A 16,125-nucleotide genomic window follows, 5' to 3' on the forward strand; every position below is an offset into this window, starting at 1 on the left:
GCTTCTGAGAGCCTGTCCCAGATGTCCAGACTCACTCCTCCCTTGCTTGTTTAGAACATGCTAGAACTCCTTCACTCAGCATTCTGGCCCCTTATGGCCAGTAGTCGCCCTCCCTCTGAGCCTCTACTCCTGCCACCCCACCCCCATCCTAATCTGTGAGTCCCCCTTCCCCCACCTGACTCACCCTTACTTCTCCCCAAACTCACATCTTTGCATAGGCTGCTCCTGGTACTGAAAAGCCTTTCTCACGTGTCCACAGGGAAAACCCTAGTCCACCCTTCGAGACTTAGCTTGTGTCATGTTCGACGGGAAACCAGCCCTGACTCCACCAACACACCCTTGCCCTCCACCATGTAACCCAACCTCACAAGGGGGGGGGGCGTCGGGATGGGTATCTGGTGCCTCCGTAGGACTGGGCCTGGGGGGTGCTGCATGAGTGGGGGGCCTGGTTGAGAAGGGTGAGCACTAGAAACTGGCAAAGTAGCTTTGCTCCCGAGTTCTCACAAGGAACCAAACCCAAATGCAGGGCTTCCTGGGTGACAGGGTTTCTTATCGACTCAAGAGGCCAAGACGATGCTGAGCAGTGTCAGTGTACAGTGTCCGGTGGCCCAGGTCTGTGCTCTGGCGCTCACCTCCTGGCCACAGGCCTGGGCAACCGCCCGGTCCTCTCTGAGCCAGAGCTTCGCCCTGCGCTGGTCAGAAAAGAAATATTGTCTGCATCCATTCTGCCACCTATGGACACGTCTCGGCTATTCCATGTCTCGGCTATTGTAAACAATGCTGCAATGAACACAGGGGTGCAGATATCTCTTAGAATGAGTGTTTTCATTTTCTTCAAATAAATACGCAGTCGTAGAATTGCTGGATCATATGATTATTCTAGTCTTAATTTTTTGAGGAGCCTCCATGCTGTTTTCCACAGTGGCTGCACCCACTGACAATCCCACCAACAGTGCACGAGGGTTCCCTTTTTCCCACATCCTCGCCAACATATATCTCTTGACCTTTTGATGATATCTATTCTAAAAGGTGTGAGGTGATCTCTCACTTTGGTTTTGATTTGCATTTTCCTGATAATTAGTAATGTTGAACATCTTTTCATGTGGCACACACACACACATACACACACGTGCACACACAATAGAGTAAAAAATAGAGTAATTCAGCTGTAAAAAAGATGAAATGCTGCCATTTGCGACAGCATTGATGGACTTTGATGGTATCATGCTAAGCGAAATAAGTCAGAAGGAAAAGGACAAAAATTGTATGATTTCACTCATCTGTGGGATATAAAACAAATGAACAAAACCGAAAGAAACAAACAAAGCAAAACCAAACTCACGGAATGACAACGGATTGTAGTAACCAAGGGGGAGAACGGGTGGGGGGAGGGTGAAATGGGTAAAGGGGATCAAATACATGGTGCCAGATTAAAACTAGATTTTAGGGGGTGAGCACACGGCAGTGTATGCAGGTATCGAATTAGAATGTTGTTCACCCGACTCTTGTATAAGGTTATTAACCAATGTTAACTCAGTTAAAAAAAAAGTAAATCAGAGAGTTGCGTTTCCACTGTGGGTGGGTTCTCAGCCTTGACTGTCCCCTTCGCTCTGTTGTACAGTGCAGGTGGAGCCCCATAGGCGGGCCTCAGGCAGGACCAGAAGTTGGCATGTGTGCCGCAGCCCAGGGACGCTGGCTCAGTCCTCTGCGGGCCACACTCTGAGACACTCAGCTCTAAATTGTCACAATCATTCAGGAAATAGTTCTGTACCCGCCAAACGCCAGACGCTGTTGTAGAGGCAGCCGTCCTAGATTGTCAAGTGCATCCTCATTGCCCTCCACCTCAGTCACCTGTGATTTCAACCTTGACCCCAAGTTGGCCTTTTGGGGACTGTCCCAAGATGTAAAGACACACTCCTGGGCCAAAACCCTGGTCTGCGCCTGCCCTCGGGGTTCTGTGATGTTCAAAAGCAAGGAGGAAAACCAGGAATCAGGAATCCTGTTGACCCCATCCCTCCGCGGGGCTTTAAAACCTGCCCGGAGACGCCAATCCTGACTTTCCGGGGCAGAATTCTCTACATTCCTGGTGTGTTTCCGTTGAACCCCAAACCTCAAATACATCCTGATGTCTCATTTCCTCAACACAGCCCCAGTGACTTAGGCCAGCTTGTGGGGGCTCATCCGTTCGTTTTGAGTCATAGGAAGGTTTGTCGAAGGAAGAGTTTCTCATTTCAGAACTTGGTGGCTGTTCCATCGAGCACGGTCGGTTCCCACCAACCCTCTGCCTTGCTCCTGTGGGGCTCACTGCAGGAGCCCGCGGCCGGCTCTACCCTGCCTGCCAGGAGTTGGGTGCTTGGTGACAGGGGCAGCCCTGGCGATTGACAGGACAGGGGTTGGAGACATAGGACAGGTCTGAGCTCCTCCTGAGTTCACCACGGTGAACTTGGAATCTCAGCCCCCATTTCCTCCTCTGCAAAAAGAGCTTGTGAGTGGCTGTCTTGACGGGGCAGTCTCTGATGGATGGGTCTGCACTATGCCTGGCACACAGTGGGCATTCACTGAATGAATGGTGGCTGTTATTAACAGAGAGATGGCACAGCTCTGAAGGAGTAAGCCTGCGCATTCTACTTAATTCCACTTGTCACTGAGAAATGGGACTGGGGGTGGGGGGGCTGCCACAACAATCCCAGTGTCACCAGCAACTATCTGCCTCTGAGGTGACTTCTGCTCAGAGACAGTGTCACTGTAGGACCTGGCCTTGTATTGGGGTTTTTTCAAGTGTAAATGGGCATCACATGGGTATCTTTTTTTTTAATCTGTGCTACACACCTCCTGTTCTTTTAATATTTATTTTAAAAATTTTTCTATTACAGTTGACATTCAATATTATTTATATTAGTTTCAGGTATATAGTATAGTGTTTAGACATTTATATAATTTATGTAGTGACCCCCCCGATTAGTCTAATACCCACCAGCACAATAATATCACAATGTTATTGACTATATTCCCTGTGCTGTACTTTACATCCCCATGACTATTTTGTAACTACCAATCTGTACTTCTTAATCCCTTCCCCATTTTCACGCAGCCCCCCAACCCCTCTCCCACCCAGCAACCATGAGTTTGTTCTCTGTATCTATGAGTCTATTTCTGTTATGTTTTTTGTTTGTTTTGTTCTTTAGATTCCACATATAAGTGAAATTATATGGTATTTGTCTCTCTCTGTCTGACTTATTTCACTAAGCGTAGTACCCTCTAGCTCATGGGTGCCTTTTTAAGTGGGAGGGACCCTAAAAGATTTTTGCCTGGAGGAAAACTTTTCACAATTGCTTTATTATTGTTGCTGGCTTGTTTGGTTAAGAAACAAATGGGATGTTCCTTGCAGCGCTATTCCTAATAGCCAGAAAGTAGACAGGACCCAACTGTCCATCAAAAAATGAATAAAACATGTGGTCCACTCACACAGTGGAAAATTACTCAGCTGTGAAAAGGAATGAAGCACTAACACGCTACAATGTGGATGAATCTTGAAAACATGATGCTGAGGGAGAGAAACCAGACACAAAGGGCCACACGTTGTATGATTCCATTGATATGAAATGTCCAGAACAGGCAAATCCAGAGACAGAAGGGGTTGGGGGATGGGAAGTGACTGCTCATAGGAATAGGGTCTCTTTTGGGGTGATGGAAATGTTCTGGAAGTAGATAAATGTGATGGTTACACAATACTGTGAACATACTAAACGGCACAGAGTTGTACACTTTAAAATGGTTCATTTTATGTTATGTGAATTTCACCTCAAAAAATGATTTTTTAAAAGAAGCAATGAGGAATAGGGGCTTCAATTGTAAAATTTTGCTATTTTTAATGAAATTCTTTTTGTGAATGTGATTGTAAAATAAAATTCATCTGAGGGAGTCATGGATAACAAAACATGGTATATACACATATGCAATGTATACAATGTATATACATATATATATATATATACAATAAAATATTATTCAGTCTTTAAAAAGGAAGGACATTCTGACACCTGCTACAACATGGATGAACCTTGAGGACATGATGCTCAGTGAAATAAGCCAGACACAAAACGACAACTACTGTGTGATCCCACTTATATGAGGTCCCTAGAGGAGTCAGATTCATAGACAGAATGTAGATGGTGGTGCCAGGGGCTGGGGGAGGGGAGCGGAGTTAGTGTTGCATGGGGACAGTGTCGGTTTTGGAAGATAAAGGAGCTCTGGAGATGGATGGTGGTGATGGTTGTACAACAATGTACTTCATGCCACTGAACTGTGCACTTAGAAATATTTAAGATGGTAAATTTAATCGTATGTGTATTTTACCACAATTTTATAAATAAATGGAAGAAAAGGAGGGAAGGAGGGAGGGAAGGAGGGATGGAGGGAGGAAGGAAGAAGGAAGGAAGGAAGGAAGGAAGGAAAGATGGAAGGGAGGAAGGAAAATTTGAAAAATCAAACATAACAACAAAGAACTAATCTGCAGCCTCTCGGAATCCCAAACACTAATTTCACATTTACTATGTTGTCAGTAACATTGGATCATTATATTACCACCAGCCACACAGAAAGAATGTAGTTCAAACACTTTCTTCCGTTCTGTTAGGTAACACTACAGAGAATACAGTAGCAATGTGTATAACTGGGTGCGTGAGTGATTTTCAAGAAAACAAAAGCTTTCCCACTTTAGGGTTTAAAAAAATTCTTTTCAGCCCATGCATTTGTCAGCCTTGAAAATAGATGGGAAAGACGGGCCCTGATATAAAGAGCGGGGGATCAAAAAAAATTCAGTGGTGTTGACATTATCATTAGATTCACAGGAGAAGCTGCTTTTATTTCACATAATTTCCTCTTCAACACATTGACTGTAAAATTATGGGGAAACAGGAAGGGAACCTCTGGTTTAATATAGCAATATAATTTTTATGTTTCAATATAGCAAATAATTTTTATGTTTCCAAGTAATACCACCCGCTCCCTAGAGATAGAAATCCAATCACACAGAAATCAGAAATTGTTCAGCCCTAATGAAGAAAATAAATTCAGCTGGAGTTCTTCGAGGGCAGAGAAAATGTCTGGCTCACAACCACCTACCTCCCCAGGACTCAGCTCAGGCACTAGATCTGATGTGGCAAACTATGGCCTATGATCCAAAAACGACCCCCTAACTGTGTTTGTAAATAAAGTTTTATTGGTACACAGCCACAAGCATTCATTGGCATGTATTGTAAAGCTGCTTTTGTGCTACAATGGCAGACTTGAGTAATTACTACAGAGACTGTCTGTGACACCCTAACAACCAATAATATTTACTCTCTGGCCCCTTAAAGAAAGTTTGCTCTCCTCTGGTCCAGAACAAAATGAGTGTCACTAAAAGTTTGCTGAATTAACTCAAATTCAAAGTAGAATTGGCTGCTGGCAGCGTCTCCTGTTTCTGGAAACACAACTGCATTTGAGGGCATCTGGTTCTGGAAGAAATGTAGTGTAGCAGATCTACCTGGTACAGTTCTCTGAGACTCTCAGGAGAAAGTTATAAATGACAAACCGTAGGAAGGAATGCCCCAGGCCGCAGGGCTTGGAGAGTGATCCCAGCCTCTCAGGTAATCTGAGGGAGGTGACTTGGCAAGAATGGCTCTTCTGTTGTTTAATCGACTTAGAGTGGAAAGAATTTGCTCGATCTGGTTTCACGGCCACCACAGTCACTCTCTGAAGGCCAGATAGAAATAGCTTCCCCAGTCTCAGTGCCTTGCCAACATCTCCCATCTGTCTGGGGTCTTTGTGTCCCCCAAGAAAGTGCACAGCAGCCCGAAAGGGGACTTGGTCTGTTTCATGGGGAGGCGACCTAGGCCACGACCGATGGAAAACACCTGCTCATTTGGTCAACCTCACATCTAAAGAATTTTAGCTTGGGGAATACACATGGCGCTAGCCCAGAAATTGGGGTTCACTGTCAGCAAGACAAGGTGCACAAAAACAGGGTTCAAAGGCGTCGGTATGGATGTGAGAGAGGCAAAGATAGAGAAAGAGTTGCTAGAAATATGGCCAATGTCCAGAGGTCAAAATATCAAACAATGCCACACACAGGGTTTCCTCCCAAGCTGGGACATGGGGCTGGGGGACAGAGAGCTGTCTGCAAAGGGAGGGAAGTGCTCTATGTCTGAAAAGACCCCCCCGACACACACAACTGAAAATCAGGTTTCCGTCATCAGGAACCTCCATCAACTGAACCATCTTCCTTGGCCTGGTCAATGCTTGGCAGAGTGAGAGAGAGAGAGAGAGAGAGAGAGAGAGAGAGAGAGAGAGAGAGAGAGAGAGAGAGAGAGAGAGGCTCATACAACTCAAGTAAGTGGAATGGAAAACGAGAGAATTCTCTCCCCCTGTTGGCCTTCCCTGGGGCAGGGTGGGGGGTCGGGTGGTGACCAGGCTGGCTGGGGAACCATGATACAAGACATGATAACTCTGTGGCCTCAAACAGATGTCCTAAGAGAACAGGTCCTCAGGGAGGCTGAGGGGCCCTGGAATTTTTCCTAGCTGGAAGGGATCTATTACCTACCTGGAAGGGCCAGAAGAGCTACCCATATCCCAGGCTCACAGACTCCAACTCCTCAAGTTTAAATGCAGGCACTTTCTATGCCTGAATGCCAAGCCATTTCCAGTAATTTTCATCGTCAGCTATAAAAATAATCACTGTGGAAGCAGTGACAAGCTCATGACACAGTCCAGCAGTGCCACAGAAGGGCAATGGCAACTATCCCTCTCAAGTGGAAAGTCCCCTGGCCAAGCCTCTGAATTAAAGGCAATATCTTGATTTTGGACACAACCGCCATTTTCCCAAATGGTGGCCAATCATTGACTTGGTCCATACAAGGTGCTCAGTACACATGAGCCCCCTTCTCTCCCACGACCTTTGTATGATCGCACAGAAAGTTAGTGGCTGGTATTGGCCTCCTGCCTCCCCTCTAGCCTATGCCCATTTCCTTTAGAATTAGACTCCTATAACGAGGAATAATGTAATCGCTTATTTAATATAGACAGAGCCATAGCTCAGCATGTTCTTGGGTAGTAGAACTAGAATATATCAGCCTTACTATCAAAGCGCGAAGCACTCACTATCATAGCAGCCATCGCTTTAATAATAACCATCTGAATCAGTAATAACAAAAACCGCTACTACTGGCTGGGGCGAGGGGGAAATGGAGAGTTGAGATAAACTTTCGGTTTTGCAAGGCAAAAAATTATAGAGAGCTATTGCACAACAATGTGAATATGCTTGCCATGACTGAAATACACACTTAAAAATGGTTAAGATGGTAAATTTTATGTTATGTGTTTCTTGTAACCACAATTGGTAATTTAAAAAACTGCTACTACTGTTTTTAGTACCTGATTTGAGTGTTTAGAATGTGCCGGAATTGCTGTGGGTCCACACAACTGCCCTGAGAAGTAGATGGGATTAACTCCACTTGACAGATGAGGAAGAATGACTCTAAGACATGAAATGAACTCCACAAGGTCACCCGCTATCAAGAAGGGAGCTGGATTTACTTATACTCAGTTTGACTCTAGGACTCGGCCATTTCCAGCCTCCCCACAGCCTCTGCATAACTCTGTGACATCTCTGGTCGCCCTGAGGAGAAGGAAGCCCTTGGTCTCTTATCTCAGGACCTAGAACCAGAGTTCTGGTCTACCATATTGTTCTCTTAGAACCAGGAACCCCACTTCCTTTAAAAAGTGTGTTTACGGTTCAACAATGGCTACTTCTTGCCTTGGGTCTTTTTTTTGGCTCTTGGAGTGGAAACTCTGCCCTTTGTCCGTCAGTATAAAGGAACAATATTCATTGTAGGCTATTATCTCTAAAAGTCCTCTGGCTCTCGGAGAGGGCGTTCACCCTTTGAAGGTTAGCATAGGAAAACCAAGGGAAAGTCTCAGATTTGTCCATTTATTAAACTAGTGTTTCTTATAGCATACAAGTTTTTAAAGTTCATATAATTATATTATTGTTGTATTACATAGTATTGATATTGATATAATATATATTGTTGATTTATATTACTGATATATTTATTTAAACTGGTATTTTTCCTCTAGCTATCAAATGGTTATCAAGAATGGACAAAATGTTTTTTAATTGAAATATATTTGACATATAACATTGTGTAAATTTAAGGTGCACAACAATGTTAATTATATATATAATTATATATTAGTAATCTATAATTTATAACCATATAATATATATATGGTTGCTATTGTAGTGATATTACCTGTATCATGTATTATGTTACATAATTATCCTTTCTTTTTAGTGGTTGGAATTATTAAGTATCACTCTCTTAGCAAGTTGATTATAATACAACAGTGCTGTCTATATGTGGACAAAATATGTGAAATAAAGATGAGGCCAGCACAGATGACATCCGCTCCATCTTCTTTTATGTTACTCCAAATCCTAATATATGTGCCTTTCTAGAGCCTTGAATAATAATCGTAAGGACTTTTAGAGTTAGAAGAGTCTTCACTGGTGATCTGGTCCAACCTCACTGGTCGAATGAGGATACTAAGCCCCGAGCAGTTAGGTAGTGTGCCCAAGGTCATGAAGCAGAGTGTGCACACAGCACAGCCACGAGAAAGCAAATCAAAGAGATATTTAAAGACCCACTAAACATAAACACAACTCAAACCATGCAAGCTCACATCACGTAATTTCTTTGGAATAAGCTTGCGATAAGGATCACATTTCCATTTCCCTTTATATTTTTCCAGCAACGGCCCATGACACAATTTGTACAGCTCCTGGTGACTTGGACTGGGGAAATTTGGGGGAAGAAAAAAAAAAAGGACGGTGTTTCAAAGGAACCAGATCTGATAAGGGGGCAGAAATATTTACTCCATTATTTCAAGAGGCAGGTTCTTTGTTTTTCAGATGCTTCCTGTTTTAAAAATAGCTTTCCACAACTGTTCCAGGATTAGAGTGTCCTTTTAAATGAAATTGGCTTTGAAGATATGATGTCGTTTACGTGGAGTCAGTTTCAGATAATCAGTCATTCTTTTTCCAAAATGATGCGCAGACCAGGTATCCTGGGCCCGAGGGTCAGGTCCAACTGCAGCTGGAGCTCATCACTGGAGCCCAACAGGGTGAGAGCCGGGGGACGGCACCTCCTAAGGGGAGAAAGGCTTCCAACCAGCAGGGCTGTAAATTAAATTACAAAATCAAAAGTTGCTGTTCATCTGAAGACATGACTGATGGAAAGAGGGTGTTACTTTTCATTTTGTTAGGTGTGATCATTGCATGGTGGTTTTAGGAGACGGTGTCCACATTTCTTAGTGACAAGTACTTAAACATTGACAAGTGAAATGACATTACAACTAAATTGTTTTAAGGTGTGTCTGCCAAGAGGTGAAAAGGAAAAAGGGATCGATGAAGCGAAAGTGGCAAAATCGGGATGAGAGCTGCTGCTGGGTGATGGATGAGGAGGGGTTTATTGTACTCTTCTTGCTGCTGTTATGGTGGGAGATTTTCATAACACATGTTTTTTCAAACTGGATTCTCTGTTTTACAGGAAAGGTGTGAGTGTTCTCTGCGAAGGAAGAGGTCGCAAGAGCCTGTGGAAGTGGGGAGGGATTAGTCAATTGGAGGGGGATTATGTATATACCAGATCTGTGTGTGTCAGTGTGTCCGCATATGGATGGCTGAGGAAAAAAGAAACAAGATTTAAAAACTGGTAACCTTTTTGGTGGGGGGAGTCCGGGAAACTCTAAGAATCAGATGAAAAAGTTATGGACAAAAACAAAGAAAGTATATAAGCGTGCATTCAGGGGTTGGCAGGTTACCTGGAGTCCATCCCATCCTCCTGGGTAAAAACTCCTTCAATTCATTGTTTGGTCTTCAATTCAACTCAATTCAATTCAATTCAATTCAACTCAATTTATTGCATGATCTTCAATTCAATGTATGATCTTCCATTTCAATGTATGATCAAGACATAAACAGCCTTTTTCTGTGACTTTTCTGGGTACAATGGATATGTAAAGAAGCAGTAAGCAACAAGAAACATAGCTTTTCTAAGACCAGCCAAATGCTGAGCCACGGCCGCTGGCTTGCTTTGGGACTCTGGGCAAATGACTGCAGCCATTGAGCCTCAGTTTTCCCATCAGGAAAATGGGCTGCCATTCCACCCTCCTCAACTACGAGGCTGCTCTGAGGTTAGAATAAAATGATGAAAGTTGAGTTGCTCTGTAAACTGTGAGGTTTTCACCAAATGAACAAGTGTGGGTGTCATGTTCAAGTAGAAAGCTGTGACCACCTTGGAGAGAAGTGACGTGGTACCTTCCCCAAATGGCTGTGACAAGAAGGGGCACATAGTACAGGGCTTTTGGATTTATTCTGGTGGTTCCCCCACAGGAGGAAGCCTTAGGAATCACTTCCAGTCACATTCTGGAAGCTGCTCACTCTTCCAGAGAGGATTAGGGGCACCTCACAGGTCAGGGACACCTCACAGGTCAGGAAGCTCATGAGCCTTGCACCAGGCCCCAGAACCCCTTTACTGTACTGACAACTCATGGGCACCGGGGAACCTCATCCCCTCCAGAACCTCAGTAGCCCTTTGTCCATAACCTGGACAAGACACTACCCAGGGCTCCGGCTGTCCTGTTGATCTCCACATACCCCTAAATCTGTTGTAAACCTCAATGTATGCTTTCCTTTCAATCTCACAGGTTACGGTAGAGACAAGTCTGTGTAACAAAATACCTGGGTCTGAAATGCTGTCTTTCAAGAACAAATCTGTTTCCAGGTGATGGAGGTCGACACCAGCAGTGGTCAATCGTGCTGAGGACATGCAGTGTTGATAAGATGGGACGAGAGGTTGTCCCAATAGTTAAGTCCAAAGTTCTGGGATGTTCTAGGGAAATTCAGCTGTGTCTTAGTGGAAAGCTCTCCCCATCTCCTGGTTCTGAGTTCTCCCCAGACCTGTCACTCCAGGGTAACCATGAGGAAAACACCAGACAGATCTCACTTGAGAACAAGCTACACCAGACTTGATCAGCTCTCCTCAAAACTGTCAAGGTCATCAAAACCAAGAGAATCTCAGGAACTATCTCAGCACAGAGGTGGCGAAGGAGAGGTGATGACTAAGTGTCATGTGGAATCCTGGGACAGAAAAAGGACATCAGGGAAAAACGGAGGAAATCTCAATAACGTATGGACTTTAGTTAATAAAGCTTCCTTATTTATAACACTAATATTATTTATAATGTCACTATTGGTTCCTTAATTATAACAAATGTACCATACAAAAGTAAGATGTTAAAAATAGGAGAAATTGTGTGAGGGGCTCATGGGAACTCTTGGTGGTCTCTTTGTGATTTTTCAGCGAATCTAAAACTGGACCTGAAAAATAAAGTTTATTAAAATGCAAAAACAAGTAAATAAATACAGTGGTCCCTCAATATCCACGGGGGATCGGTTCCACGACCCCTGAGGGTACCGAAATGCCCAAATGCTCAGGTCCCTTTGTAAAACGGCCCAGTACTTGCATATCATCTATGCACATCATCCCACATATTTTAAATCAGCTCTGGATTACTTACACCTCATACAATGTAAATGCTGTAGCTGTCATATTGTATTGTTTAGGAAATAATGACATGAAAAAAGCCTACCTGTTCAGTACAGATACAGAGGTGTAGCTACATGGAACACATCCGCAACAGTGTCACAGTTTTTCCCTAATATTTTCGATTGGCTGTTGATTGAACCTACAGATGCGGAACCCGAACCCGCGCAGATAAGGAGGGCCAGCTGTACCTCTCTCAGAATGATTTCCTGGCTGGGATTAAGCATTTGGAATCAGGAGGCGGAGAGCTTGTGTGCAGGAGCTGGGTGGGGGGGTCACTGACAGCCCTGCCCTACCTGGGGAAAGAAGGGGAGAAGGCAGAGACCAGGACCCAGACATACAACTCACTGAGAAGGAACTTTTCAAAAGGGTTTCTAGGCTCTAACTCGACCAGAAGGGGCTGGGTGGGTCTATGTGCCCCGCAATTTCCAGTAAAGGCTGATTCTGGAGCATTCTGGGCCTATCTAGCCCTGGTGTTGGCATCTTGCCCCGTTCTTGCACGGTTTAGGGGTTGGAGCTTCTCCACTGCATTTCTCTGGATAAAGGCTGTTCTAAGGCTGTGATCAGGCCACTCAGATTCAAGTTTTTATCATCTTTTTCCGAGAGAAGTTGGCCTATGATGTCTTGTCTGCCTGGGAACAAAGAAGCAAAGCAGGTTCAAGTAAGCAATGTCCTCAGCAAGTCCTGAGGTCCCAACAGTTATAAGTCCGAACTTCTGGGATGTCCCAGGGGAGTTCGGCTGTGCCTCAGCGGAAAGCTCTCCTGGTCCCCTGATCCTGAGTTCATACTGGGAAGACACTGCCCCCTGTGGCCTCGCGCCTCATGGAGACCAGGCCTCAGTGAACTGTATGCAGTCTCTTGAAATAGCAGTGATGTGTCAAAGGGCTGCGCACTGTGCATTCTGGGGACAGGGTGACATCTGAAAACTTCCAAATTGGCTTTCTCTGTGGCCCCGGAGTCGACTCAAACACTTAGGGTTTAAACAGAAACACTCAGCTTGGTTTTCCACGTCGCCGTGGGGCTGGTCTGCGTCTGTGACACCATGTGTGACCATTAAGGCAAACGATGTTTAAATGAAAAAGAGATTCTTGTATTTTGTATTAAAATATTTTATATTAATCATTCAAACTTAATTTTTATACAACGAATGCATACATCGCCAGGGTGTGTATCTCAGAAGGGAGGTTGGGGAGGCAGCGGGCGGTGTGTCCTGGGCGCCGGTGCTCTGGGTGACGCTGAGCAGGGGCCATCCGGCCAGGAGACAGCCCACGTTCCCTCTGCTCGTTCCAGGTGGGGCACTGTCACCAGACAGGGATGTCACAGTGGAGAGGTGATTGAGGTGGCCTGGCCTGCGCCTTCCTGGGCCATTCTGCAGGGTGAGCCACATTGTCTCACCCGTGATGAGCTACCCAGAGCCTTCTGCCCAGCGAGTCCTTGACATGTCATGTGAAATGGGGACCACTGAGTGTGAGTCTGTGTGTGTGTGTGTGTGTGTGTGTGTGTGTGTGCAGACTTCGGAGTTTTGTCCTTACGGAAACCCGCCCCACAGCCGTCCTGCTCCAACCCGCGTGCGGTCGGCGCCCTTCCTAGGCAGCGGGCATGTCAGCCTTGCTGAGCGCGATGGCCAGCTCCAGGTCCTCCTGCTCCTGCCGCCGCAGCCGTGCCAGCCTCTCCTGCTCCGCCTTCTCGCTCTCCCGCTTGGCCCATGCCAGCTGCTGCTCCTCATTGCCAAACTGCAAAGGAAAAATGGAGGTTGGGTTACATGGCCTGGGAGCTGCAGCTGCTGGAGGCGGGGGTAGGGGAGGCATGGGAAAAAGGCCTTGCAGGTGGGCAGGACGCCGGGAACCACAACGCTGGGATGCATGGGAGGGGGGTAAAGACCAGAAAAAGCCAAAGCTTGTGTCTTGGCTGGGGGCGGGGAAAGGACACCCATGCCCCAGCCCTGACCTCCAGTCTGAAGGGGTCACATGCACGAGAAGCAAGTCTGAGTCTGACCTTATCCGCCACCTTGGACCTCAGAGAAACTAGTCACCCGTCCCCTGCAGGGAACCGAAGCAGGCAATGAGACACATCAATGTGGGGACACTGAGAGAGCTCCAACAATCCCCCAAGACTGAGTCTATGAGACTTCATGAGGGTGGGAGGGAAAGCCCCCATGGCCTCCTCTCGGGGTCGGCAGGGCATCTCTGAAAGCAGCCGAGAAGCAGAGGTCCGCTGAACCCCCGGAGCCAGGAGGGCGAGCCTGCAAAGCCTGGGCCTCGATGGCAGGCCGCTGACGCTGGGCAACAGGCGCTAGGACTGCAGTCTGGCTTCAACAGCTCTCTGATTTCCAAACGTGTAAGGGTCCGGGAGGCCAAAAGTGCAGAGACAAGTGGCATCTGCACCCACCAGCCCAGCTCCGGGACGCGCTAAGAGCCACCTTGGACTCAAACATAGGCGCCCTGCCACCGACGCTGCCTTCAGTCCATGAGGTTTTCATTGTTGGGATCCTTGTCCAAAAGGTTCATTTTGACAAAAAATATCTTTTTTTCAAACAAGGGAAGGAATGGTTTTGATCCCGAGATGGGTGATTTCAAACCATTCAAGGTCCCTTAGCTCTAAGAAAAGAAGAGTCAGATCTCACATGCTCTGCTCCCGGCACGAGTCCCCCCGGGGTCCCCAGTCACTCTGTTCCGTCTCCTGGTGAGATGCCTCCTGCCTCGTGGGCCCCGACGAAGCTGTGGCCTGTTCAGGGCCTTGGCCTCCCCCAGCCAGCATCTCTGTTCTCAGCACCGACTGTGGCCAGCACTCTGCCAAGCACTGGGTGACACCAGAGATAAAGAGGCAGGCCAGCCCTCTGACAGGTGCCCTCGGGAGCAGACAGACAGACAGACGATTCCAATCTGACACAGGCTCCCGTGGAGGCCCTTACAGATCCCATGGGGCGCCGGGAAAGGAAGCTCAACAGGAATTCACAGCTACTTCTTCACACACACACACACACAGTCTGAATGACAGCCCAGGAGAGGGGCTCCTCCGACAGCTGGGGACACCAAGGCCGGACTGTCCCTGGGTCTGGGTGGGGGGGGTGTCAGCTGTAACTACAGGCAGAGTTGGGGTACAGCATGGTACCTGGGCCTCCAGGGCCCACCTGTTTATGGCTCTGGGTATGAAAGCGCCAAACGTCAGCCTTTGTGCTGCCAGGACAGAGTGGGGAGGGACTGGACCGACATGGGCTTATGGGCCCCAGAAAGGAGCTGAGACCTCCTCTCTGGGGCTCCCTGGGTCAGTGAGTGAGGTGATCGAATTGGCAATTTTTGAATGTTCCACGGCTTAATGGCTGATATAGGGATGAGATGGGGCCAAATGGTGGGGAACCTGGGCAGGGGCATGGGGAGGGGTGGACGGAGGGAGCCTGGTCCGGAGCCAGAGGTGGCCTGGAGGCAGAGGTGACACAGCCCAGGAGGCCTCTCCACACCTGGCCCAGGGAGCTGGGCAGGGACAGGTGGTGGGTCAGCGTGAAGAAGCCTGGTCCAGGGAGGAAAGGCTGAGTCTTGGTTTCTTAGAGAAACTGCCCAGAAAAATGCTCAGGGGTCAAATGGGTCTCCCTGAAAACTGGTCCCCACCCCTCGTGTTTCCACCACAGGTCACAGATAAGCTCCGTCACCACTCTGTGGGGATTTTCCAATACCTCATTAGGAGAAAAATAAGGAAAAAATAACAAATGCCGGTGGAAATGACTGCAGGGTCCTGCTGACAGCAGCGGAGGGAACAGCTCAGCTGACAGAGACCCCGACGCCTGCCACCCAAAGGAGGGGGGCCCAGAGGGGGTAAGGGATGCGCTGAGGCCACACGACGGTCTCTGCTCAGCCCGAGGGCTCGGAATGTCACTGCACAGCCGCCTGCTCGAGGGTCTGTGTTTTCAAATTAAGCACACTGACAGGAACGTTCCGGAAACCTTCCGAGTGAACTGGTGCAAGGCCAGCTTAGGCCCCAGCGTGAAGACTGGCATCAAGCATCGGTCTGCACGCACTGAAGCAACATGGCGGACGGCAACGTCAAGAGAGAAAACTGGAGCAAGGGGGTCTTTGGGTCTGAGATCAGCCCCCAATCCTTTCTGGTCCCTGGTGGAGACACCTTGACAGGGCCACTCTCTAGCTAGTCTTCTGACCTGTAGGTGTCACCTGTGGGCAGCTCTCATCTCTGCGTCACTCTTGTGCCGTCATGGGGCTGCGGCATTGCAGGGCACGGGGATGCCGTGCTTCCCAGACTCCTGCCGAGGGCAGCGGCTCAGGACGGACGCTGGGCGGTACTATTTACGGGTCAGCGTTCAGACGGCTCTGCACACGAAGCGCCCGGCACCTTCCTCACTGGGGACCGACACCTGTGCCAACACATCCAATGGCACCACCACCGCATCGCCCAAGGGGACACTTCTAACAACTTCCTGTTAACTCACCTATTCTGATGTTGACATTGCATCTAACTCACTCCCCGGCGC

General features: G+C 47.3%; 1 protein-coding gene across 8 annotated transcripts in view; it reads right to left on the bottom strand.

The window, feature by feature from the left end:
• Window positions 1-12,716: 12,716 nt before the first annotated feature.
• EPS15L1 (epidermal growth factor receptor pathway substrate 15 like 1) overlaps window positions 12,717-16,125 on the bottom strand; it is an 87,468-nt gene continuing 84,059 nt past the window's right edge. For 4 of the 8 annotated variants that reach the window (XM_081077304.1, XM_081077305.1, XM_081077295.1 and 1 more), the window contains one exon: window positions 12,742-13,378. In XM_081077304.1, coding sequence (XP_080933430.1) covers window positions 13,232-13,378 — 147 coding nt within the window. In that variant the 3' untranslated portion in view covers window positions 12,742-13,231. Of the gene's footprint in view, window positions 13,379-16,125 lie in introns of all 8 variants that reach the window. The other 4 variants (XR_013995182.1, XM_081077299.1, XM_081077303.1 and 1 more) reach the window with 3 other exon arrangements.

The sequence above is a fragment of the Rhinolophus hipposideros genome (genome assembly GCF_964194185.1).
Source record: "Rhinolophus hipposideros genome assembly, chromosome: 16".
NCBI classification, from domain to species: Eukaryota; Metazoa; Chordata; class Mammalia; order Chiroptera; family Rhinolophidae; genus Rhinolophus; species Rhinolophus hipposideros.